General features: G+C 38.5%; 2 protein-coding genes across 3 annotated transcripts in view; one reads left to right on the top strand and one right to left on the bottom strand.

Annotated features, from left to right (window-relative positions):
• Positions 1-26,234, top strand: part of PRKN (parkin RBR E3 ubiquitin protein ligase) — a gene marked incomplete at its 3' end in the record, with an annotated part of 1,266,888 nt that overhangs the window by 537,093 nt on the left and 703,561 nt on the right. The gene's annotated exons all lie outside the window — the stretch shown is intronic.
• The window catches only part of LOC309831825 (protein SET-like), a gene marked incomplete at its 5' end in the record, with an annotated part of 45,826 nt that continues 34,017 nt past the window's right edge, over positions 14,426-26,234 (bottom strand). Inside the window, 2 exon segments of the mRNA XM_082669160.1 lie at positions 14,426-14,884; positions 14,888-15,581. Of these exon segments, the coding sequence (XP_082525286.1) occupies positions 14,702-14,884; positions 14,888-15,581 (877 nt within the window). The 3' untranslated portion in view covers positions 14,426-14,701.

The following is a 26,234-nucleotide window of genomic DNA, read 5'->3' as shown; positions in this document are numbered from 1 at the left end:
AGATATAGATCGCACAATGTTAGGGGCAGAGGACAGGGGAGTTCTAAGTTTGGGGGCAACATTTGCAGGAAGGCCTGTGCATAGGCCTGTTAGAGGTGAGTTGTAAAGGACCCTAGGACATAGAGGGTTTAGAATTAAAGAAAGCATGATGCAGGAGGAGGTCCAATGTCCTGTGTTGATCCTGAGAGAGAACAGCAAACAACAGGCCCGTAGAAAGGAGGAGATATTAGCTGCCCACCCACCCCAGACGCCACCCCCATCCTCAGACCAATCCACTCCCCTGGCGTCTGCGGTGTCCAGACCCTGGATCTCACTGCCAGTCCACTTCTGTGTGTTCCTGCTCAGTCCCTGGCCTGGGTGAACCTTTCATGCCCATGATGCCCCCTTTCTTACTCTTTAGACCTTACAATCGGGGATCAAAGCCCAGCCAAGAGCTCAGCTCTGCACTTAGCTGTCTTCAACCAGTTCAGTTTCTTGAGCATGCTACCCATTCACTGCATGCATCCACTTCATTTCTGCCCCTTCAATATTTCTGCTTCTGAGTGCAGACATGGATTAATTTCCAAGAATAGAAACCTGACACGTCTGGAAAGCAAAGTCCGTAACTAACAGACTAGACCAAAGGACCAGAGCATTCAGATTGATAATTGTATGAGGTCCATTTGTCCCAAGCACTGTTCTCCCACTTAGTTCTCATCACAAATCTATGAGGTACGTACTTCATAATCCCCATTTTCCAGGTGAGGAAACTGAGGAGCAAAAAGAATAAATAACTTGTATAGCGTTGAACTGCTACTAAGAGCCAGAATTCAAACACAGTCAGTCTGTGTCCAGAATTCAGGCTTTGGACCCACCTGGCTCTAATGGATGAAGGAGCAAGATTCAGACAGGTAATTGGCAGGCCATTCATTTTTTATGTACATATCTTAACATCTGCCTTTCTCCCATCTCTTGGTAACTGGGAGTCATTTCTGCTCTCTAGCTGGTCAGCCCCCCAGGCAGCACCCTGTTCTTTTCTGTCATTTGATCATTTAGAGCTAGGTAGCTTAATGACTAAGAAAATAGATTTTGAGAGCCAGACTGCTGAGTTTACCACTCAGTTCTGCTACTTACCATGTGACTTTGGGCAAGTTTTCTAACCTTCCTGTACTCATCTGTAAAATGGGGACAATAAGTTACCTATCTATGAGGTAGGTGTCTTAGGGTTGCTGTAAGAATAAAGAATACTACTGTATTTAAATTTTGGAGAATACTGGCTAGCACGAAAAAAGAGCTGTGTCATGGCAAGCTATCATCATCATCATCATCATCATTTGTAATGGTTTAACAAATATTTATTGAGCACCTATGTTTCAGACACCAAACATAGGCCAGTCTGTATCCTCATAGGGCTTATATTATAAGGAAGACAAATACAAAACCAGCAAGTACACAGGTAGGTAAAATGAGTAAACGTTGTGTCTAGCAGACCAGCAAAGTTATAAATCGTGCTAGTTATGGAAACATGGCTGAGGTGGAGAATAATGGGTGAGGGACACTGGAGGTAGGAGCTCAGGAAATCTGATACGACGTGTGTGGAGGAACAGGACAAAAGCTAAAAGGTACTGCCCTCTTACTGAACACCAGGCACTTTCCTCAGCATTGCGTATGTTACATTCTTCCTTCAGTCCTTCAAGAAATACAGTTATCTCCCTGTTTTACTGGTGAGAAGTGGAAAGCACAGAGAGGTACTTGTTCGGGGCCTCCCATCAGTTAAATAGTAAGAAGGATTTCAGGCAGTCGGTCGGTCGTAAGCCTCTTTCCCACACTCTTAAATCTTATTTACACTATATTATACTGTAGCCTCTAGTTAAGAATCGCTAGTCTATGTTGACTTAGCAGTGAAATTTTTCCCAGTGGACTGTTTCCCAGGGCGATTTGCTCTGAAAGTTGCATTAGGGTTGAGTAAATCTTCACCTGGGTCATCCGTTTCTTCCATCCTCCTCCTCCCAGCTGCTTCACACCCCTACTTGGTTCTTCTCACTCGACCATGGTATAGACCGTTGTTGTAATGTAATCTTGGAGATATTTCCTTTGGAGTTCATAGCACCATCCTGTATGTTCCCAGCTCCAGACCAGCAAGGGGTAATCATTTCATTCAAAATTACCGTCTGGATGTCACGACCTTGTAAACTCTTAAAGGAAACATACTCAATATATCTTTGAATCCTCCAGCAGCTAACATTGAATCTTTCATAGATGTTCAATAATTTATTAATTGAATAGTGAATTAATAATGTTATTTTCTTATGTCCCTCCTTATTATGACTAGTTTCTTTCTGTTTTTTTTAACCTTCCTTATTAAACGTATTGAATATAAACTTTGTGCTAAATTTTATCTTAACACATGGCAACCATTCAGGGCTCTTATATTCTAAAGCATTCTGCTGCCCAGGTGCCATTTGTAATTTCCTTCCCTCTTTGTGACCCGGAAGTAAAGTCACGTGATAAACACAGATGTAGTGTCACTAAAACGTTTCCACCTTTAATTCTGACCAGCATCTAGAAATGCTTCATAATGCCCATGGAGGTAGAGGCCAAGCTAATTTGTCACAGGCTCCTGTAGTCTGTCCTCAGAAATACCTATCATCTAATATTTCAGGGATGTGAAACCTGCTATACGCTAGTGTTTTCCAACAGTGCAGTAGGTTTAATGGGGGAAAATGTCTTTCCAAATTGTTAGCTAACATTATTCCCAGTCTTCCTTTAGTGTATTTTGTTTGTTTTGTTTTTGAGCGGGGATAATGTTCCAGTTAAAGTGAAAAGGAGCACGTCTAGTACAGAGGAAAAGAAATAGAAGAAAACTGCTACTCAAGTGAACTTATTGCTTTTTAATTAGTACCTATGGGAAGATGTGTTTCTGTAGCAGCACCATTTACGGGCAGGATCTTAAAATACTGGTGCGTGAATTGCTCTCACATTTCCCACAATCTTCTTCCCCATAGCAGGTGTAAATAAGTAACTAATGAAAGAGTTAGGAAACAGAATCTTTCATCTCTCTTTTGCAATTGCCTCAGAAGGACATAGAGACAGAGAGAAAGAGAGGTAAAAAGTGGAAACTAAATATTTGATAGATTCATGGTAACAGCTGTTATAGGAAACCTATGGAATTGCTTTCCTGTACAGCAGATGAAGGCTCACGCAGAAATGGAGAGTGGTGAATTTCACTTTGTAATGAGGTAGGCAGTCATGCGATAAAATCATTTTCCTTCTGGAGGACATCCCGTTGGATAGTTGTTTTTTTTCCCCTCACATTTAACTGCACTCTAGTATCAGAATGCCATCCCCACCTATTTTGTTGCTATTTCCCCCCATGTCCTCTTAGGTACCGAAAATGTGAAAATGGTGAAGCAGCTGGAACCTTTTACCTAATAGAAAATGGAAAATCAAAAGGAATAGTTAGTAGAAATTTCACAGAACTTCTACTTTTCTGGAAGAAAATACAGATATAACAACTGAGTCATTGAAACTGGCATATGTGTTAAGGCCTCATGTCTCTGAACAATTTTAGTCTAGAGAAGAGATCTAAAATTAAAAATATTAAACCAACACCTACTCCAGAATATCACTGTGTATCTTTCATCTAGTGAGGCCATGCCCATCGGCTATACCATATCTATGATATGATGAAAAAGAAGAAAATCAGAGATTGTTTGTACATTTACAGTTTGTGCCTGAATATTTGGGGAGTCTCGTGGTTTCTTATGTAAAAAGTTGATAATTTAAAAAATATTAATATGTGCTCTTTATAAAAAAAACTTAAAATATTTTTGATATCGCCATATAGAATCACAGTAATTTGAGCTAGTTGGTAAAATGAAACTTAATGGTGACTTTCCTAATCGTCTATAATTATAGAATCTTGACACAAAATGAGAACTAAGAAATCAACTGGTCTGTTTCACGGAACAGATGAAGAAATTGATGCACAGAAATGTTAAATGATTTACCTAAAGTCTTTTAGCTAAAGAAAAACAAAACAAAAACTAGGCAAAACTGGGCCTTTGTCCTAGCTTTTTGGCTCTGAAGCCAGTGTTCTTTCTCATCTATAAATTTAAGTTTAGACACTACAGAATCTGAGCAGATGAGGTTTTACCAAATTCTGAATTATCAGGTCAACAAAATGGAAAGGAAGTTTTTTAACATTTAATTTTACTCATCCATTCATTCACTCATTCATTCATTTCTTTATTATAATTCTTTGGGTGCAAGTAGGCCCATTTATTATTAATTTGGGAATGAGGAAATCTTTGGGAGGGGATATTAATGAATATCAAAATCTAAAATTCATAAAACCTTACTTTTGACTGTCTGAAATGTCTTCTTGTCAAACAAACCACCCGTTAAAGTGGCTCCTTAAATTCATCAGAGACACATAATTGCAGAAAATACATTATTTTAAGTATTTTGACACCCATGGAGAGGTAAATAAGTCACCCTTCTCCTTCAGCCTCTTCCTCATTGTTCAAGTCCAGAGGCATTTCCTGGGGGTCTCACTCTTAGTTTCAAAGGCAAGTTCTTTGAAGAAAAGACAACCACTTTGAAAGAATGCTTGTCTTCTTTGTACAAGATTTTGAGATAACCCCAAACTCTGCAGGGAACAAGTCAAAACAACAAAAATAAATCATCAACAGCAACAAGGAAATCCCACCAAAAAAACAACAGACCAAAACAACAAACCAAAACAGGGAAATATGGCAAAATTTTTTTGCCTCCATCCTTTTTTTAAGGACCCCTATCTTTCTAATACTTAGCTGTTCTTTACCCTCGTGTACCTTCTCACTAGTATAGTGAGGTATAGCACTGAGGAATCTGGGTGGCCAGAAAAGAACCTTCCAAGAAAATAGAAATACATATCATCTATAATAACATGAATAGTGATAATGTAATATCTAGAGAGATGAAGGATCATGTTCGTATTAGTTGCTAGTCTCCTGGATCTCTGAAACATCACTGTTATTGACATACTTCTGCAATTTTTCTGTCACTTATTTTGTTCTCCAAATTGTGCTTTGATCTTTTTTTGTAAAACAGATTAGAATAATGGATGAAATGGATGAGTTTACCTTGCAAATGTCCTATTCCCCTTTTATTTTTAAACCATGGGCAAGTTCTATACATAATGCAAGATTACAAGTAAATTTTCAAGTAGCCAATGTGAACTCCAAATTTAGTTCTTCTATTATTAGTGATGGAACACTAGGCAGAAAAAACTTAAAAAAAAAAAAAAAGCAATACACTGTCTTGGATTTTATAGGAATACTCAACTTTAATTGTACCTAATCATTTTCTAAGCTTGTACCTATGATAAAGCATTGTTACTTGCTGATAGAAAGGGTCAATAGTTTTTGCAGCCATTTTTCAAGTCAGCATACTTGAAGAAACAGGGAGAGGAAGAAATTTGTCTTATAAGGATGTGCGTATGTCCTTGTCCCGGCAGTGAGCCACAGCCGCCCCCCTGCCTCTGCAGGAGTTAGTGTTCCAACACTAGCAGGAACAGCAAGAGTTTTCAGTGCAGCCACAAGAAAATGCATTACCGAATTGGAAGGCCATGAAGGTGAAATTTCAAAGATTTCTTTCAACCCACAAGGGAACCGTCTTCTCACTGGCAGCTCTGACAAAACAACTAGAATCTGGATGCTCAGACTGGTCAGTGCTTCCAGGTTCTTGAGGGACACATAGATGAGATCTTTTCATGTGCTTTCAACTATAAAGTTGACATAATCATTACAAGAAGCAAGGATAATACCTGTAGGATATGGTGCTGATTGAAGAAGGCCAGTCCATGAGGAAACTTGCCAGTTGGAGCGTCACACCCAGCCAGCAAGCTATTTTGATATTTCATGTTTTCTCTTTGTCCACAAGTCAACCATTTATACACTGTCTTTAGCTTCACAGATATGACCATTAAAGCTGATGAAGTTATATCATTCCTTGATATTATTTGATAGAGATGACAGGAACGAGCATCCTCTTTGGTAAACGTCACTGGTTATTTCAATTTTCTTTCTTGATAGCATCACGATACTGATAAATGAAACAAGAGTAATGTAACAATGTGTCTCCTAGATTCTACTTTGAAGCCTATTATTATAATTTCTGTTGAATAAAGATTTTGGAGAAAAAAAAGGATATGCAACTTTATTCTTTATTCTGTTGGTTCCTTTGAAAATATCAGAAATTTTATTTTCTGATTGATATTATAATTTTACTTCTCCCTATAATGGCCCTTGAATTTTACTAATAGCAAGAGCAGATTACCCCTAACCGTTGAGCAATTTTGTCTTCAAAGACATCCTTTCATTTTTGATTACATCTCAACAAATGTCTGTTGAATTGGTGAAAGTATGCATTTTTTATTTAATGATCCTTCTATCTGAAATGAAAAACTATTATTAATGCTCTTTCTTTAAATACATTCTGTATCTCAGGAAGTTATTCATGGCACAATCGTGAATAATTAAATAAGACAACGAGCAGAATCAACAAGGACCATCGTTGGTGACTTGCCTCATTAAGACCCTTTACCAAGCTCAGTCTTGGTAGATCTCATCCCTTTAGTGTATTCCATGACTTACTTTCCCAGAATTTTACAAACGCTGGTTAAGTCCCTGCCACCTCTTTGGAGAAATGGATTTCATACATTTCTCACTATTATATGAAGTGCTTAATCTTAGTTATCCTAATTTTACTTGTTTTGGAAAAATAAAATGCCCTCTTAGCTTTCTATTTCAGAATTGGGAAATAAGTCAAAGTTCACTTTGTTCAAGATGCTGATTATTTTCTGAAAATTATTTTTTTCTCTCAGTTCATACAGTACATGTCAACTTGCCAGATCTCTAATTTTCCTGCAGTTTCAATTTCTAATCAGTCACTAGTTCCATTCGATATTCCTTGGTATTTGCCAAGCAATAATAAAAACAATAGCCAAAATTGAAATAGCATTTACTCCGATGAAGGTGCTCTTTCAATAGTCTGTTTTTTACAGATGAAAGAGACCCAGGCACAGAGTGGTCATCCAAGGTCACACAGAAAGTACCTGTTGGGCCAAGAGTCAACTCCAGGCTCTAGTTCCAGCTCCAGTGTCCATTTGCGTGATAGCTGACAAAAGCTTTGCAAATGTCAACACTCTAATGTATCATGTAAGAGTAGGTTAATTTTTTTAATTGTATATCCAAAGCACTTCTGACTGTTTCCTATAGTTTTGATGGCTGCTTTGATTGAAGTTGCTCATTGGTGGGGGACTGTTTCTTCAGAGAATATTCTGTGGGAACTTTCAGATTTCCTTACCTTCCTCACAGCAGATCTTTTGGACTCTTCGTTTTACATATGCAGTTTTTATTTTTGTCTTTGAATCCTCAAAATTCTGCACCTTGCATTTAACAATGCTAGAACTTAGCCATACATTTTCTTTAATTTCCTAACATGTCACTGTAGGCCACCTCATCAGCTTGGTTCCTCATTCTTGATACAGTTTAATGTATTGAGAAATGAAGTATTTCCTGCCATATCAATAAACAAAGGATGTCACAGTCATCAGTGATTGCAGCCCCTCCAATGTAAGCCCAGGAAACTCAGGACTGAAAAGGATGCCTGCCATCTAGCAGCCATCAGACTGCAGCCACTCCCTGCGATGAGCCCTGAGGAAACTCGGGATGTTTCAAGATACTGGCCCTAGATGGCTGAGGTGCATATTCAAAGGAATGATTTCAGTGAGCCAAGACTCTTGCATCTTACCATAGATAGAAAAGTGCTAAATTCCTTAACTTGAGATGTCTGGTTTTCTTTAATTAACAATAATCTTTTGAAGTTCCGATTACCTGTCCTTTGTTGCAAAACTTCTATGTAACGTGGCCCCTCCCCTTGCCTCCTAGGAGCAGTTTCTCAGAGTTATCTGAAACACTGTCTCCTGAGCTGCAGTCCTTATTTTGCCCCAAATAAAACTTAACTCGCAGCTCTCACATTGTGTGTGTGTGTGTGTGTGTGTGTGTGTGTATATATATATATATATATATATATATTTAAGTCAACAATATGCATGCTAGCCCCTAAGACACTATCTTTGTTTGATTTTTCTAAAAACAGAGCCTGAAACGTAGTGTCCCAATGGTTCATTCAGGAGGTGATGCTGGGAATCACAGTGAGGAGCTGGGAAAGTGAGATATGGAAGGAAGGAAAGCCAGTACAGAGTGGGTAGCTGAGCTTGTAGTGCACTGGACAGTTGGGGCGCAATCTCAACAGGAATCTGAGAAACCATGGAAAATGCCTGCAGAATTGTCCCTCCAAAAGGTGGGAAGCTGGAGCATTTATCTACCAATCCCTACACTCTGTTGGTTAAAGATTGCTTTTGGCTTCTTGGGGCTATGCTTCCAGCCAGGCTGTGGCTTCAGAGAAAGCCCTGAAGCATGGAAGCTCTGAGATTCCCTGGGGCTCTTGAGATAGGATACTGGGAGTGTGCCAAAAGCTGTGTACCAAGCTAAACTGAAATAAATTGGACCATGGGGATATGGCATGGGGCACAAAAGAGCATCTACTGAAGTCCACCCCTTATACTGCTCAGTTCTCCTGGGCTCCACATTAAGTTCACTTTGTCACTGATTGTTTTCAAGGGAGTAGCCTGTTGCAATCCCCAAAAATAGATTTAAGATAGGAGGCGTGGAAGTCCCCACTGTTGTACCTGGACTAAGGCCATAATTCATATTCATCAATAATCTTCAACATCCCCATTCTAGATTTCCTTCAACCTCAGCCAACACTTTAGCTGGAAGCTTTCTCACTTGGTGCATGACTCAGGCCTCCATTCCTGAGTGTCCAAGCCCTTGACAGACTATGGTAGCCTTCAGTTGAGTATTTACTGTTACTACCATATATAATCATCCACAGATGCCCAATGAATCCCCAGGTTCCAGATATACTCTGTCATGACGCCATTATGTAGTAGCAATCCTAGTTTCTCATGATTCTCAGGGCTGATCATTTCTCCCAGTATAGTGACTCATTTCTTTTCCTGCTGCAGGCAGAGCTCTAAATGACCAGGTAGTTATCATAACTTCAGGATCAGTTGAGTCCTTACTCTATCCTAGCTCAGGAACCAGGACCTCTCATAAGCAGTGCCAAGACTCGAGTGGATGAGAAGCATAAATTCTGTTAAGTCAGTCACTAGGAATCATGGTGAGAGGGGACAATTTCATTTTGACCTCTTGTTGCCCAGACCTTTTTATTCTAGTTTTTGGTGACACAACATCATGTATCAGTCACTGGTTCAATGAATATACAGTATCTTAGGAATACCCAGCCTGTCCCTTAACTAAGTATTAGATAGACCCTTCCAACATCCTATTCGGTTGGCTGCTTTCATGTGATACAGCATAGAATTGAATCAATGAAATCTTTCATCCTACTTCCCACTGTTCCATTTCCTTCACCATTAAAAGAGTTCTTCGATTCCATGCAATGGCATATGTGATCTCGTTTTGGTAAAGCAGGCATTCTGAGAGTGCTTGAATAGTGGAGCTGGCAGAGGCATTGATGTCAAGAAAAGCAAATTCTTATCTGTAGTATGAGCAATTCTGCTAAAGACGGGTTACCAACTCCTCCAGAGTAGAGGTTCCTATGTAATCAGCAACACTTTTAATTAATCCCAGGGCCTGGCTTTCCGCAAAGTGGACCTTTTGGCCCCAGACATGAGCTTTTTTAATGTTGTCAAGTAGACCCTTTCACTTTCACAGCTTGCCTTCATTTGTCCCTGAGAGCTGTGGTAGAATCATGTGTGCTAAGGGGATATGGCATGGGGTAGAAAAGGGTTTGTCACAGTCACTTGGCAAAATATTCAAACTCGTATTGTGGCACAGAAGCCCCAACCCCTATGATCTAGCCTTGTCCTCTTCTCTGATCCCACCAGAGACTCCACTGGAAGCTCAGCTTCATGTGGGAAAGGATTTGGTCAGTGTTGTTCACTTCCATACCGTCAGTATCTGGAACACACTATGGCCCTTGGTAAGTGCTAGAAATAGATGTGAATGAATAAATCTTATAACCAAGCATTCCTTTGCTCGCTGTGTTCCAACCGCAACTGTCCTTCCTTCTGTTCTTCCAACTCAGAAGCTCATTCCCTCCTCGGGGGTCTCTGCATGAGCTACCCTGCCTGAAATGCCTTCCCTCAGACCTTGGAATGGGCAGCACCTCTTCATCGCTCTGTGACCAACTTCAATATCACTTTCTCAGAGAAGTGTTTTTGGTCACCTGTTTTAAAGTATCTCCTTCAATTACTTCTTAACACTTATTTATATTTTATAGTTTGGTATCATTTATGATTAGCTGAAATTGTCTTGTTAATTTGTTGAGATGATCTGTTTCCTCCTACTAGAGCAGAGTGTGTCTCCTATTTACAGCTGTTTCCCTTGTACCTTGACACTGACAACAATGCAAGGTACTCAATAAATATTTTATTAAATGGTTGAAGAGCACTATTAACTTAACTCATGAGGAAATACACTTCTTGTTGGAGGGTTTTGCCTTTCTTTGAAAAACCATGTGTTGCCCCAGTTGATTATTCTTCACCAAATATTTGGCAAAACTATTGAAAGTGATGCACTGTACTGTAATACCCTGGTCTTCCTATAGAACATTTTAATACCTAAGAATAATATGTGTACCAACCCATTCTTTCACACAGTGGCTAGTTGTATTGAGAGAGTTGTACATTTGGTCAATAACTCCCCAATTTTTTTTCCCACATCTTTTCAGCTCTCTTGGATGATTGCCTTTTTGCCCTAAAAGATGGATAGACATTTAGCATAGTCATTGGTCTAGTTGGGAGGCCTTGGTATTGAACACTCCATGAAGAAGCATTTCCAACCTGCACATTGTAGAGTTCAGATTAGGGAACAATTAATCTCCCTCTGTAAACACTAAGAAGGAACTCACTTAGGCTCTCAGCCACACTTCCTTGTTATGGAGAGAATCATCACCTCAGTCATCATGGTGTCCCACTTGGCTTTCTTCCCCTGTTTCATAATCCTTAAACCTCTTTTTTTTTTTCCCTCTCTCTCTCTCTTTACATTCGGAAGCCTTTTTTAAGGAACTCTGCAGTGTACCAGGAGATGGGATTTCTAGGTTATATTTAGCTATTCATACTGTGAGGTTCTCCCTTCACACTTGGTCTAGCTTCCCATGCATAGAAAGCTACAATAACCTTTTTCTTCTCCCAGATAGACAAGCTAATTACTTCTCTTGTTCGTCTTTATGCACAGTCTTTTCCGTAAAATATAGTTAGGTTTCTTTGGGGTTATTGCATTTTTTCCCTTCAGTGTATTTTTCTTATTCGTGTCTGCATGTTGTCATAATCACCTTTTTAAAAAAATGAATAATTATATAAGATATTTTGGGGGTTTCTATATTCTTGTTTCAGAGGCTTGATTTATAAATAGCTTCTTTTTTGCTGGGCTTTTTATGAGTATCAATTTTTAAAATGTGCTTTCAACTGAAGTTGTTAAACCTATTGAAACATAAACTTTAGTTCTCTGAAGATCTAGATTTTACTTGCTGTCAATGCAACTAAACCTCAGTCTTTGCCATCCTGAGCAGCATTTAACAGTACTCAGTCTTCTGCATATATGCAAAGATTTGAGTCCCTAAGTCTTAAGACCTCATTTACTCAGTCATTCACAGTGAAGTATATATCAAATGAAACGAACCAGCTAGTTTCTAAATGTGTGCAGCTCCAGAAAGAAGCATACAGTTTTATTAGCTAAAATCATACAAGACTAAATCATACCAAAACTACATACTAAAATCATATAAAACCAATCTTTTGAAGACAAAGGGGACTTTAACACCTACTTTTCCACACACAGATTTGTTCTGCGTCTGGTTCCAGTGAAAGCTGACTATTTCTTACGAACTCTAGACTAGTTAAGTTAGAAATGGCTTACATTGTTGATGTTGACGTTGTTCCTGTTCCAGTAGGAGTACATTACAGAGGGCAAGATCGACATCAGAAATGGCGCATTTTAATGGATTTCTAAGAAGAGAAACAGTTGTAGATATTCACTGATGCAAATAACAGTGATGTAAAGCTGGTTATTTGTTTTCTTTAATTTAAAAAAATATTAAAATGATCCAAGGAGAGTGAAAATCAGGGTCAGTCCCTGCATGTCCAGTCTGAGCTCTATTTGAGGGCTTTCATGAATCAAATCTGCAAGTCTAAACCTGATACTTGGTTTTAAGGGTTAAGTGTACCTAAAATAATAATGTTAAAGTGATCAGACATTTTTGTGTAGAATAAAAATGTCTGTTGTTAGTTCCATTCTGTCTTATTTTGGTATGGTGAAGCAGGACCAACTAAAGCAGTATTAATTTCAGTCAAATTGAATAGAATGGCAAGGCTATGAGATAAACTGGGAAACTGAACAAACAGGATCCAAATAACAGTCCTTTGAAGTGAAAATTACTAGCATCGCTGCCGTAAAGTGTAATGTGCCCCTTAGCCTAATCTGCTTTCAGAAAAATAAGCCTGCTTCTTTTCCTTGTGAAACAAGGAAGTAAGGTTGGAGATGAAATGGACGAGAGTGTGAGAAGCTGTGCAGTGGAGGGATCCAGAGGGAAGAGAACAAGCATTTCCTTTCTGGGGGAAAGTCATTTATCAGAGAATAATGACTGAGTCCTGGTACTGTAGATCAGCGGTTCCTGGACGTGAGGATTTTTTTTCAAAATTATATTTTGAAAATTTTCAAATATACAGAAAAGTTGAAAGAATTGTACAGTGAACATTCATATACACAGGACCTAGATTCTGCAATTAATATTTTATTGTACTTTCTTTGTTACCTAAATATCCATCTATCTATCTCTAATCACTTACCAATCTGTCTTGGTTTTGAGGCATTTTAAAGTAAATTAGAGACATGATTACATGCCATCTCTAAATACATTGCTACATAATGAACACCACTATGTAGAGTTCAATACTTGTGTATCATTTGCTTTTTTTAAGTATATATATATATTTTTTTAATAGATCTTTATTGGAATATAATTGCTTCACAACACTGTGTTAGTTTCTGTTGTACACCAAAGTGAATCAGCCATATGCAGACTTATGTCCCCATATCCCCTCCCTCTTGAGCCTCCCTCCCATCCCCCCATCCCACCCCTCTAAGTCATCGCAAGGCACCAAGCTGATCTCCCTTTGCTATGCTGCTGTTTCCCACTAGCTAACTATTTTACATTCGGTATAGTATATATGTCAATGCTACTCTCACTTCGCCCCAGCTTCCCCCTCCCACCCCATGTCCTCAAGTCCATTCCCTATGTCTACATCTGTATTCCTGCCCTGCAACTAGGTTCATCAGTACCATTTTTTTTTTTTTTTTAGATTCCATGTATATGCATTAGCATACAGTATCTGTTTTTCTCTTTCTGACTTACTTCACTCTGTATGACAGACTCTAGGTCCATCCACCTCACTATAAATAACTCAATTTCATTTTTTTTATGGCTGAGTAATATTCCATTGTATATATGTGCCACATCTTCTTTATCCATTTATCTGTCAATGGACACTTAGGTTGCTTCCATGTCCTGGCTATTGTAAATAGTGCTGCAATTAACATTTGTGGTACATGTCTCTTTTTGAATTATGATTTTCTCAGGGTATATGCCCAGTAGTGGGATTGCTGGGTCATATGGTAGTTCTATTTTTAGGTTTTTAAGGAACCTCCATACTGCTTTCCATAGTAGCTGTATCAATTTACATTCCCACCAACAGTGCAGGAGGGTTCCCTTTTCACCACACCCTTTCCAGCATTTATTGTTTCTAGATGTTTTGATAATGGCCATTCTGACCGGCCTGAGGTGAAACCTCATTGTAGCTTTGATTTGCATTTCTCTAATAATTAGTGATGTTGAGTGTCTTTTCATGTGCCTCTTGTCCATCTGTATGTCTTCCTTGGTGAAATGTCTATTTCGGTCTTCCGCTCATTTTTTTTTTTTTTCATTAGGAGACTTTTATTTTAAAAGTGTCATCTTAAACTGCAAGGATGTCCGTTAAACATCACAATTAAACATGCCAAAGGAGAAGCCATGTTGTCGAAATGCCCACTTAACCCACCCAAACATCTCAAACCCACCCTTTGCTGACCTTCTATAATCCCATTTTTTTAAGTTCTTTTTTTCTTTTTTTAAACAAGAGAAAGTAGACAGATGCATGTTGGTAAATGCTAACTGTCCATATTCACATAGAGACACAGTGTAATCTCTGAGCCCAGTATACAGAGAAAGGAGGAGAAAAACTAGAATTCTATGCACTACTACACAGGGACCTAGCACCCTCCAGCTTCCAGCAGAGCTAAGGGAGCAGAAGGTTTTTCTTTTTTCCCACAGAGCATGGTGGTGTTGATTCCATAAAGTTTTTGTTGAGACAGGAAGGGATAAAAATGAATTTGGAACAGAAAGGGGTAGAGATTCTTTTCCCACTGAATTCTGCTCAAGGTATTTCCCCCCAAAATAAGTTGTGAGCCATGGTATAAAGGAGAAAAGAGACCTCAAAAACAGGGCGACTGAGCACAAGAGGAGGAGGAGAAAAAAAAAAAAAAAGACTGCAACTTGCTCCCAGGGACTGGAGAAAATTAACAGAGGAAGGTGGGAATCCATCAGTGTTCCATTAGTCATCTTCTCCTTCATCTTCCTCTCCTCCCTCCCCCTCATCATCATCTTCATCTTCTTCACCTTCAGCCTCATCCCCTTCTTCATCAATATCTTCCAATCCTTCTTCCTCTTCATCATCATCATCATCTTCTTCTCCTTCCCTTTCCTCATCATCCGTGTCCAGAACCAAGTAGTACTGTTATGGATTTGGCCAAATATCATCTTTGATGACCTCTCCTAACTCATCTGCACCTGCATCAGAATGACCAGTAAAGCAGGTGAAGAAGCTTTCTGGGTCCTCATGCTGTCTCTTCCTGCTGGCTTTATTCTGAGTTTGACTTGAACGTTTTGTCACATCCTTTCCGGATTTCCATTTGATTTCAGTGGACTTTGAAGATGGATCACCACTCTCATTCAGATGAAATTCTTTGGAGAGAACTTTATTTTCAGAGTAAGGGTTTTCATCAAAATAAACATCTATTCTGTAACCTGATTTAATATCTTCAAATTCTGTCACTTCGACTCTTGTCAAATAATGCAGCGCCTCTTCGTCCTCCTCCTCAAGCAGTGCAGACACTTGTGGATGGTTAACAAATGTTGTTACCCAAAAATGTGGGGTTTTGGTGAACGATTCCGACCTCTTCTGAAAAAATGGTTGGCGGAGTTTGTTATATTTCTGTTCTACTTTCAAAATCTCCTCACTGGCTTGTTCGTTAAGTCTGTCTATTTCATTTTGTACGTCATCAATGTGTTCAATTGCTTCTTGCTGTTCTTTTTCTTCCTTCGGCAAGTTCGGAGAAGCAGACGTCTCCTCTGGCCTGCAGGCAGGAGTCCTTCTCGGTTTCTTCAGGTTCTTTGCTTGGGGTGGAAGTGAAGACTGGTGTTCGGGGGCTATGCTGGGAGAAAAGCCAAGAATCCACCCAAGGGAAGAAGCTCGTACCAGGAGCTCTGAGAACTCTTCCGCTCATTTTTTAATTGGATTGTTTGGTATATCTTTCCAGAATCTTTCGTATATATATTAGATGCCAGTACTTTGTTAGATATATGTTTTATGACTATTTTCTGACAGTCTGTAGGTTGTTAATTCATTTTCTGTATATCATCTTTTGCTGAAGAGACATTTTAAATGTATTACTCTTTTATAGTTATTGCTAGAGTCTGTCAAAGAAACCTTTGCATAATCTCAAGTCATAAAATATTCTCCTATGTTTTCTCGTAGACGTTTTATAGTTGTGGCTTTTCCATTTATATTTAGGATCCATCTCATGTTAATTTTACTACAGTGTTAGGTATGCATACCTATATGGATATGCACTCATTCCTTTCCCCTTGGTTGACTTTGTTCATCAAAATCAAATACCCATGTATGTTTAGGTCTATTTCTGGGCTCTAGATTCAAACTAACACCATTTCTGTATAAGGACACAGTAGAGGTATCATTAGTAATACTTGACAACTTTGAGTTTTGACATGATACCCTCAATAGATTTTCCAGGACCTTTGACATAAAGATCTGGAATTCCCAGCATAGGAGTATATTGCATAGAAAATACTTAGTTTCTAATATTATTTGTAAAAATTAATGTTACTTTTTTGTGGTAGAAATATCCCTCCACCGTCTTCATAAACTTGGTGGAAAACTTCAGACGACACATAAGCGTCTAATGTTGTTCTATAACTTACAAGCCTTTCTGCTATATTTCACTGTAATAAACATTTCAGTGTAAATACAATTTCTGAATTCCAAATGATGTCACTTTTTAAGATTTCTTTTGTTGTATAACAAAATTCCAGAGTACCAAATAATTAGGGTGTTCCCATGCATAGCATTCACACTCTACATATAAAAAGTACAGGGCTTCCCTGGTGGCGCAGTGTTTGGGAGTCCGCCTGCTGATGCAGGGGACACGGGTTCGTGCCCCGGTCCGGGAAGATCCCACATGCCGTGGAGCGGCTGGGCCCGTGAGCCATGGCCGCTGAGCCTGCACGTCCGGAGCCTGGGCTCCGCAACAGGAGAGGCCACAACAGTGAGAGGCCTGCATACCGCAAAAAAAAAAAAAAAAAAAAAAAAAAAGATTGTCCACTCGAAAACTTCTTTTGATAAATACTAATTAGCAAGTTTTCTATGACCATTGTAAAATAACAACTGTTACATGTCTACTTGATTTGCCCTAGCATTTCCACAACTAGTCTTCCATACTTCAGCAACAATCTCATCCATCTCTAAATGGGCATACTTTCTCAACCTCACATAACTTATTCATCTTTAAATGCCCTTTCACATAAATAATGTCTCTTTCATTTTCATCTTAGTTTCACATGCGTACATTCTTAAATGTTTGTCAGTCACTGAGCAGGGCTATTCTTCCAGGACAGTGGGGTTGGTTTAATTGGGATGCAAAGCTTGTAGCTGCATAGGGCAGGCACGTGAAGCCTCATTCCAGATTTGTGGGTGCAGAGCAAATGCCGGGCACCAGGGGCAATGGTAGACTGTTGTAGAGTGGATACAAATGTGCACAGCACTCCCTCTCTTTCACTCACATTCTCCCCTAGACAGCACTATTGGACCGAACTCTGCTTTCTAAAGGCATCATGCCACGCTGTGGGGCTGCTCCAGGCGGTGCAATGTGTTATGATGCTTTTCTAGATTACTGTTCTGCTTAAAACTCATTTTTAAAAGAATGATTTCCTGACTGTTCCCATATAGTCAGTAGGAATTCTGTGCAGACGTTTTATCACTCAGATGTGGAAAGCATTACCTGTTTTTCTCTTTTCTCTGTTTCTGTTTTCTCTGGCTAAAAGTTATAGTACAAGTTATATTTTTTCCCTCTTTATACCCTGTAGTATTTATGGATTTCCAGAATGTCCCTTTGGCTTAAAATGAAGCAGTATGTTATACAGATTAGGAGCTATAATTGTTAGGAAAATGCTATAGGGCTTTTTAGCAAGTTACACATCACATTTGATTGATGAGAAATAATGGTAGACAGCATTCTTTATAGAGAAAATGTATTTATCATATTTCTTTCCTTAAAATAGATGTGATTTAACAGGTGAAATGTCCTGTGATTCCTCTCCTTCACGCAGACATAAAGTTGATAGCCTCTTCCATATGGAAAAGAGTATGACATACACAGGAAGTTAGAGACATTGACATAATTGTCTTCAAAGTACAGACAGGCCTGGCACTTTGAGAAATTTTAAGTCGGTATTCACTCTATGAAATGATGGAACATAAATGAATAATAATATTCCCGAGGAACTGTAGTCATATGAGGAACTTTCTTTAATGTAAGTTGCTAAGATTTAGGGAGAATCATTTGTGTATTTGTTTGTTTTGTATGTTAACAAGTTTTATGTTTGCATACAAGGAAGAAGTGTCTCATGGAGATAATATATTACAAATTATGTTTCAGTTATAATGGTTGATTTAGTGAATTTTTTAAATTGAAGTATAGTTGATTTACAATGTTGTATTCTTCTGTACAGCAAAGCAACTCAGTTATACAAACATATACATTCTTTATATATACATATAATATTATATGAATACATATTTATATTCTTTTCCATTATGGTTTAAATACAATTTTATCTCTACTTAATCAAAGCTTGTTGATTGCCTTTGAGAGGATAATATTCTGCCTGTGTTAGGCAAGCATTCGTAGATGGTGCACACTGCCTTCCCAGGGCCTATTTGCTGTTGTATACCAAGCGTCCTGGGCCAGTGTCCCCATCACACTCGGCAGAGGATTGTGCTCTCACCCATTCTGTAAGGAGACCTTGTGTGCTCACATGGTCAGACGTGGCATACTCCGTGGATAAACCTGTGAGCTTTAGTAGCGAGGTACTTGAACCTAGCCAGACTTCTCTCATACAGTCTCCTCCTTGGAACCTGGGAAAAGAGCTAATGCTGGAGTAATGTATCCTCCCTCAAAGTTGAATTGGGTGGGTCAAGAGCCACCCTGTCCTCTCTACTGGAGGGATTCTGACACTCATTCTTGGGAGAGCTCTTCCTTAGCTTGGTCCTTTTGTTACCTCTGCTCGACAGAAAGTACCGTCTTAAGGGATAGTTCCTTAAGTTCCAGCATGGTCAGATGCTTCAAATAGTTCTCAGTAAACTGGATAAACAAATAACAATTGTCCCAATTTGGGAACTTTTAGGGGCATTTGGGGATATCTCTTATGGTGAATTGTTCCAGGATAATTAAAGATACTTTCCTGGAGACATTTTTCTTCTAAATAACAAGTTACTTTGGGAAAATCTAACTGATCATTCTATTATGCCTTGTGATTCTTGTTAGTAAGCCCATAAAAGTATAAATAATCACAGCAAAACTGCAGACAGCAGGAATTCTAGTCACTGGCAGAGATGATGCCAAATGAGTGCAATGTGATTCCTCTGGAAGATCCAAATCCTGAAGGTGTCCTCACTACATTTTGTGGAATGTACGACCTCATATTGATATATTCAGTTGCAAAATAATGTCATGGGGAAAACAAGACATGCAGATATTCATGGGTCTTAGGAAACCATTCATCTCTCTCACTGGAACCTGAATATTAAGTCTAGAACCTTCCTTATCCCTACAACATCCATTTACCCCATAAAGTGACCTATTTATATTGCCATTAAGCCATCCTTAAGATTCTATTTTGTCACTAATGATTAACAGTTAGTTTCCTAGATTAAATACATTTCCTAGATTATATTTTTAGAGAGAATATATAAGCTTGATTAAAATGTCAATCCAGTAAATATTAATCTTATTCCTACTATGTGCAAATTACTCTGCTGAGTGCACTAGAGAATAAGAATGTAAGTAGTACCAAGTACCTGTCTTCATGGTATTTGAAAATCTAGTGATTGGGAGCAGTGCATAAATAAGGGTAACGTAAAGAAAACTATGGCCACTTCCATAAGGTAAGCATTAAGTACTATTGCATTTTAGAAAAGGAGTGCTCACATATGAGCATCGATGTAATGCTCATAGGTGATTGCTAAATAAAAGGGAGTATTTAAGATGGACTCAGAAGATAAGTAGAATTTAATGGCTAGAGATGTGCAAGGCAAAGGCATTGAGATAGCAAATCATCTGATGTTTTTAAATGCAGAGCCTCTAAGGATGAGTATGGGAGAGTAATAGGAGGTACAAATGCACAGGTAGGTGGTCTAGGGTTAGGGCTAGGGTTAGGGTTAGAGTTAGAGTTACTGTGGATGGCCCTGAATGCCAGCATGGAAACTGACCTTAATCTGGTTATTAGAGGAGAGCTAATGACCATTCATGAACAAAGGAATGGTGTGAAGCCACTGTGCTCTCGCAGGAACACACTAGCTTGGGACTGGAATATGGACTGCAGAGAGGAGGAGACAGAGGAGACTGCTAATGTGGGACTAGTGGGAAGACTATAGTAGTCCCAGCAACAGGTAACAGGGACCAGGAATTGTGTTTTTAGGAACTGAGTCGCACAAGAAGGGGGCAGAAGAGAGATGGTCATGTGCAAGTCAAGGAAGTCAAGTCAGAAAAGAGGGGATGGGCAACCAAATTCTAAGGGGAATGTTTGCAAGAAGAGGTGCCTAAAGAAGACATTTTAAAAAATTCTCCTAGATGGTCCATAAGATTTAAAATGTCACCATGTGTAAAATGGTTGCAGAATATTTTAGTTCCTTCTCTACATCAAGTAATACACATTAACCATAATTTTGGATTTATTTAATATCCACATGTATTAATATGCATGAGAGGGCAGGCTCGAAGCAAGTTCAAATTTTATCCAGACATATAACCTCAAGTTTCATACATTGCTTTTCAGTGGGACACTTCTCTTGCTCAAGTAGGTGGTAAGCTTCTGAAATGTAGATGTTCTTTTCTTCTTGTAGACCCAGAACAGTGCCGAAAGTGAGCAAGCAGTAAACGCTTCATGATTCATTTATAGTTAAATAATTGTGATAAGTAGAACAGGTATTTGTGTTCTTTTCTGCTTTTATGCAATCACAATGACTTTGCTCACTTAAAACTTTGGCCTTTTACACTTGCACAAGATAAGAATCCTGTTTTAATGAGGTTAGAAAGGTAAGAGCAGCATATTTTCAATATTCAGAATCACTGTGATGGGAAACAGAGGTGCAGCATGTACTATTTCCTGAGGAGAAAGTAGAGACCAACCATTGAGACAGAAAACTGATTTAAATTAATTAATTTTTATCATCTTTATTGGAGTATAATTGCTTTACAATGTTGTGTTAGTTTCTGCTGTAGAACAAAGTGAATCAGCTCTATGTATACATAGATCCCCATATCCCCTCCCTCTGAGTTTATTATTTTAAACTATATGATAGATCACATCTGTAATCCAGAAAAAACCTTCCTAATGGTATTCCTTTTTAAAATTTTAGTTATTTAGCAGAACCTTGTATTATATTACCTAGGTTTAATCAACTAAATAGAAATTATTAGAAAAATCTGTTACATTCTGACAATTATATTCTGATCCATGAGTTGGCTTCTAATAGATGATCAAAATCAATAGACTTCTAGCAGGGAATCGCAAGGAAAAATATCATGGAAGAGTTTAATATTAAATCACATATTACATTAAGAAATTAATACAAATTCTCCTTATAAAATGCAAGCTTTTGATAAAATACAGAGACCACTAAAACCTCAAGTCCACAATATACATGATAGCAAAAGTAAGAAATTGAATAAGGCTACAATTTGAGGGAATGAAAAGCCGTAACTTTTTGATTGTTTCTTGATTCAAGACATCTAACCAGTTTTGCATTATGGTCTCAGAAATATCTGGTAAAACTGTTGTAGAACATTTTGAAATTAATTTAATCTACTTTCTGTGTAATAGTGCATTTTTACATTATCAAATTACAAATTATCCTGAAAGAGCATAATCTAGGCCTTTGGGATGTCTTTTGAATTTCCTCTGTACTAATTAAATTTCCTAAGCATTTATGGAGTACCTCTTATGTGCCAAGCCATTTGGTATATTCTTATGATACAGAGATCAATTGTGTTTTTCTCTGTGCCCTTAGAGTCCACCTTCTAGCAGGAACAGCTGTTTGGTAAAGCACTTCTAGAGAGCATGAGATCTACTTGCCACATATGAGGCATGACCAGAATGCATTACTAACCTTGATGAGGAAGTAGATCATTCCTGTAGGAGGAAGTAGGAGAGTTAAATTAGGAGGGAGAGGAGCAAGGTATAAGGGTACTCCGTAAAAACCAAACAAAACCAACAACTAGCATAAAGTCTGAAGCGCCACGATTTTTTCGGGATTCACGGAGGCGCTCTTGGAGATGGTGCATTGTTTGCAAATGTGTGTGGGACAGAGGTTTGGGAGAAAAAGTCAAGAGATAATAGAATTAAAAGGAGAGCAGAAAGGGGACCTAGGATGGGGAAGCAAAAATACAGCCCCCAAATGAGTTGGTAGTAGATGTTTTAAATCAGCCAGATTAAAATGTATCGTGAGGTTTAAAATGATTCCTGATTGCTAACTCAATAATTTAATCCTTTTCAGTTCTACCATGAAGAAATAATTAGAAATGGCATCAAAGATTAATGCATAGAGATTTTCACAAAATGTTATTCACAACCAGGAAGTACTAGAGACAACCCGAGCATGAAAGGGATGGAATGATTAGGCAAGCAAGTTTCCAAATAGGGCCACATGGTCTGGAGACTTTACAAACCACACATTCCTGACGTCCAGCTCTGTACCACCTGTGGAGAAAGGGAGGGAAAATTCTCCGCCTATCTTGAGTAATCTTACTTTTGGATGATTGGATGTAATTCCATCAAATAGTTCTGTTTTACTATATTTGCCAATCAATATAAGGATGTAAATATTCAAAATATTGAGCTTAACGAAGGAAAAAGATCTAGGGGAAGGAGCATATTTGTGACTCATCTTACTCTTCCTGGCCAGTCCTCTCCCCACTTTTATTTATCGTAGATAAATCAAATCAAAGAATCAATGAAGGGTCCTGGTTTCCTTCAGCCCCTTACATACTGTAGACTTCATACATTCTTCTATATATACTATTGAAAACTGTTTTATTGTCACTTAACACCTTTTGGTTTTAGTTCCTTCTTTAATTGAATTTGTATTTCCTTTGGTTCTTTTTTCTTTTGTTGCTGAGGACTTAGCCAGGTCTGAAGATTTACAGAATGTGGCTCGTGTGATGAGCTTTGAAAATGGCTTCTTAGGATGGATGAAGGGAAGTTTTCCCAATAATTGAGATTGCAGTCAGTGTTTCAGTCCTTTGAGATCGTTCAGTTCTGTTCTTTTCTGCTTGATAGACTTTACCTTGAACGTTAGAAGATTTCATCCATGAAACTTATGAGATTCTACCTGGTGCCTTTCAAGTTGAAATTCAGTATTAGTTCTGTCTATACTCCTGGCAGGCAAACAGAGCTTCTTAAAAAGAAAACTCAAATACAATCCCAAATTCTCTGATGAGAGTAGATAGGAATTTTCATGGAACAGATCTGTATGAGCAGAATCAGGATTGATTTTCCCCTGACTTACTTGACTATTTAAATTAATTTTCACTTGATTGTTTTTTTGTAATTAAAGTAGTGATGCCAAAATACCAGACGTTTGATGACTAAGAACTGTGTAGATGAAGCAGACAGTGTTAAAGAATAGTAAGCCTGTGCCAGGAGATAAATGCTACGTTTTATGCATCTCCCTGACGGAAAGTAATTTTTCTGTGCAAACAGCTAAGTCATTTTGTTAATGATTTACTGAAAAGTTCATAAAGGATTTTGAAGAAGGCTTCATCATCTGAAATCTAGAATTAGCATCCTTCATTTTAATATCTTACTGTGTGAAATAGGCTGTACTCTTACGTAATCATGAAAGAGTATTTGCCAAAGGAAGAAAAAATGTCTATATGTCAAGTTTCCATAAATATAAAAAAAATAAAAATCATTGTGCCCTATTAAGAAAGAGGCTATGAGTTTATAAGGAAAATAAAACAGGTTACTTCAATTAGTTTTTACTACTTTGGTCAGTTCTGATGCATAAATAACCAATTGTTTTTCTCTTCTGTTTTATATAACAATTTTTTAGACGCATCAAAAGTTAATAACAGTGAGGAGATAGACAAAGCAGTTCAACAAAAATAACAGGTGTTCAGGACAACAAATAGGACTTGTCCAGTGCCCTCTCCTAAAAACATACTCCATCTTATTTCAGTCCTTTTACTCTAGTTCTAGTGTCACTAGAGTTAAGGACTTTCAGTATTTTCTTAATATATTAACATTTTTTGTAAGGTACCACTTAAAAAGCAGTCCTCTCAGAAACCTATATTGCAAGATTTGGGGGCTGAATTGAAATGAATTTTTTATTCCTTATAAAAGTGAAACAAAATTTTCAAGCATTTTCTTACTTTTTTTCCTCCCAGTTCTTCTCAGCTTTTTTTGTTGCTTACTTAGGGTATCCCTGTTATGTTGAATGAGTCACAGTGCAGGGTAGGTAGAAATCAGAATACACAGAGGAGACAGATGTGTCTTCAGAGGCGTTGGCCTATAACCAGCATTTTCCAGACTCTGATGGGAAGAGTACCAGCTCCTCAGTGTGCCCTCTCTAAAGGGTTTCATGGTCAAATAAATTTAGAATGTGCTTTACACTATTTTCCAGTCTTGGACATCTGCAATCATGTTAGCATTCTAAAAGCTCTATTTCATTTTTAAAGTGTTGATTCCTATTCATTTATAGATTTCATAATCCATGAATAAGTTGCAAATTGCAGTATAAAACTACACTGTCCTGGACAATAATGTAGAGTCACGACTGTCCTCAGCATTACCTGCTTATTCTTTCAGTGTCTTCACCTCATTTTCCCTTAAGTACCGAGTCTTCATTCCTCCCAAAAGGGTCACTTATTACCAAGAAATACATATTGTGTTTCTCCAATATGTATGTGAAAGAACTATAAACTGCTGCGCCTGATTATTTGATCATTTACATCAGTTTTCACCTAATTTCAATGAGCTTGGTTAAGGTGATGGGGCTGACTAGTCTAGGAGTGATGGGGGAAAAATTAAAAGCTAAATTATGATGCTGCCTTGTTAGGGAGATTATTGTAGACTAGTCAAGAAGGGTGTTATGGAGAACACTGTGATTCAGCTGAGTCTAGAAGCACGAGGCAAACTGAAGGAGAATTAGGGAGAATTTGGAGAACTGAGGTGACACACATCCTGGGAGATTGGCTAACTCTGTGAGTCAGTCACAACAAGACCACAAAAAGCTCCCTGAGTGGTGTTTGCTTTTGGAAGGATAATATGTAGTTCCCTGGCATGAGTCACTTGGTGCAGGTCAGTCAAGGAAGAGCTTTTCTCAGAACCTCTCCAGTCCTACCATCTAGCAGCCACTAATTATACCTTGGGAAAAAGTGCTCTTGTCCCTAGGAGCTCCTGAGAAACCCTCATTATACAAAATCCCTTAGTTGTAATGGATCCCCAGCGTATTAAACCTAGGGATACCTAAAGCATTACAATTATCTGATTTTTTCTGCTTAATAATGTTCCACAGAAGAACTTTTTTTTTTTTTTTTTAGCGGTACACGGGCCTCTCACTGTTGTGGCCTCTCCCGTTGCAGAGCACAGGCTCAGGACGCACAGGGTCAGCGGCCATGGCTCACGGGCCCAGCCGCTCCGCGGCATGTGGGATCTTCCCGGACCGGGGCACGAACCTGCGTCCCCTGAATCGGCAGGCGGACTCTCAACCACTGCGCCACCAGGGAAGCCCAGAACTTTTTATCTTAGTAAACTAATCAATGTAAATTAATTATCATGTATCTAAGCATAGGCAGTGTTTATTATGTCTCATACACTTTTCATCTTATAGAAATAGATTCTTGCTCTATGTGAGGAAAAAATTGCTTTCAAATTAAACACATTATGTCATTTGAAGATACTTTTATCTTCATAACTTTTTTCATTCTCTCTCTCTCTTTTCTTAAAGTGGGATAAGACAGAAGCCTGTGTCCATTGGTTATGGTCCATGGTGAATTTTTTTTTTTTTTTTGTAAGACTGTGTGTTTCCAAAAGGAAAATTCCTCTGTCATTCTGAAAATAGTCTCAGGCATTAAAATATCACGTTCTAAAATGTCGTTAATTCTCTTTTCTTGTGGCTGCTCAGTTTTCTTGTGAAAGGCTTCTATGGACTAGATAAAAGGAGGGGAAAATCACTTTTCGCCTAAACCTTATAGCTTCCACAAGAAGCTATTCTAAGAAAGGGCCTGGGAGGTGGAGGATTGAGAAGCTGCAAATATGGAGAAAGAGACTGGCATATGTTTAAATCATATGTTTCTGAAGTTTGAGCATGAAATTTCATTTTAGAAGAAGTTGCCCTTGGGAATAGAGGAATGAAGTGCTGGGCACCTGTTTGTCTGATGGCAAGCAAGCTTGAGACAAACTCTGGGCCAACCGGGTTGCCCACCTGTGCTGCCAAAATACCCTCAGATTCAGCTCTGAGTGTGAACGGCGTGTGTTTCCTGAAGATTAGTGAAGAGACAGTAGAAGGT

Source organism: Grampus griseus (genome assembly GCF_964374135.1).
Source record: "Grampus griseus genome assembly, chromosome: 13".
In the NCBI taxonomy this organism is placed as follows: domain Eukaryota; kingdom Metazoa; phylum Chordata; class Mammalia; order Artiodactyla; family Delphinidae; genus Grampus; species Grampus griseus.
The sequence above is the reverse complement of the archived record's forward strand: the minus strand, read 5'-3'. Positions and strand labels throughout refer to the sequence as shown.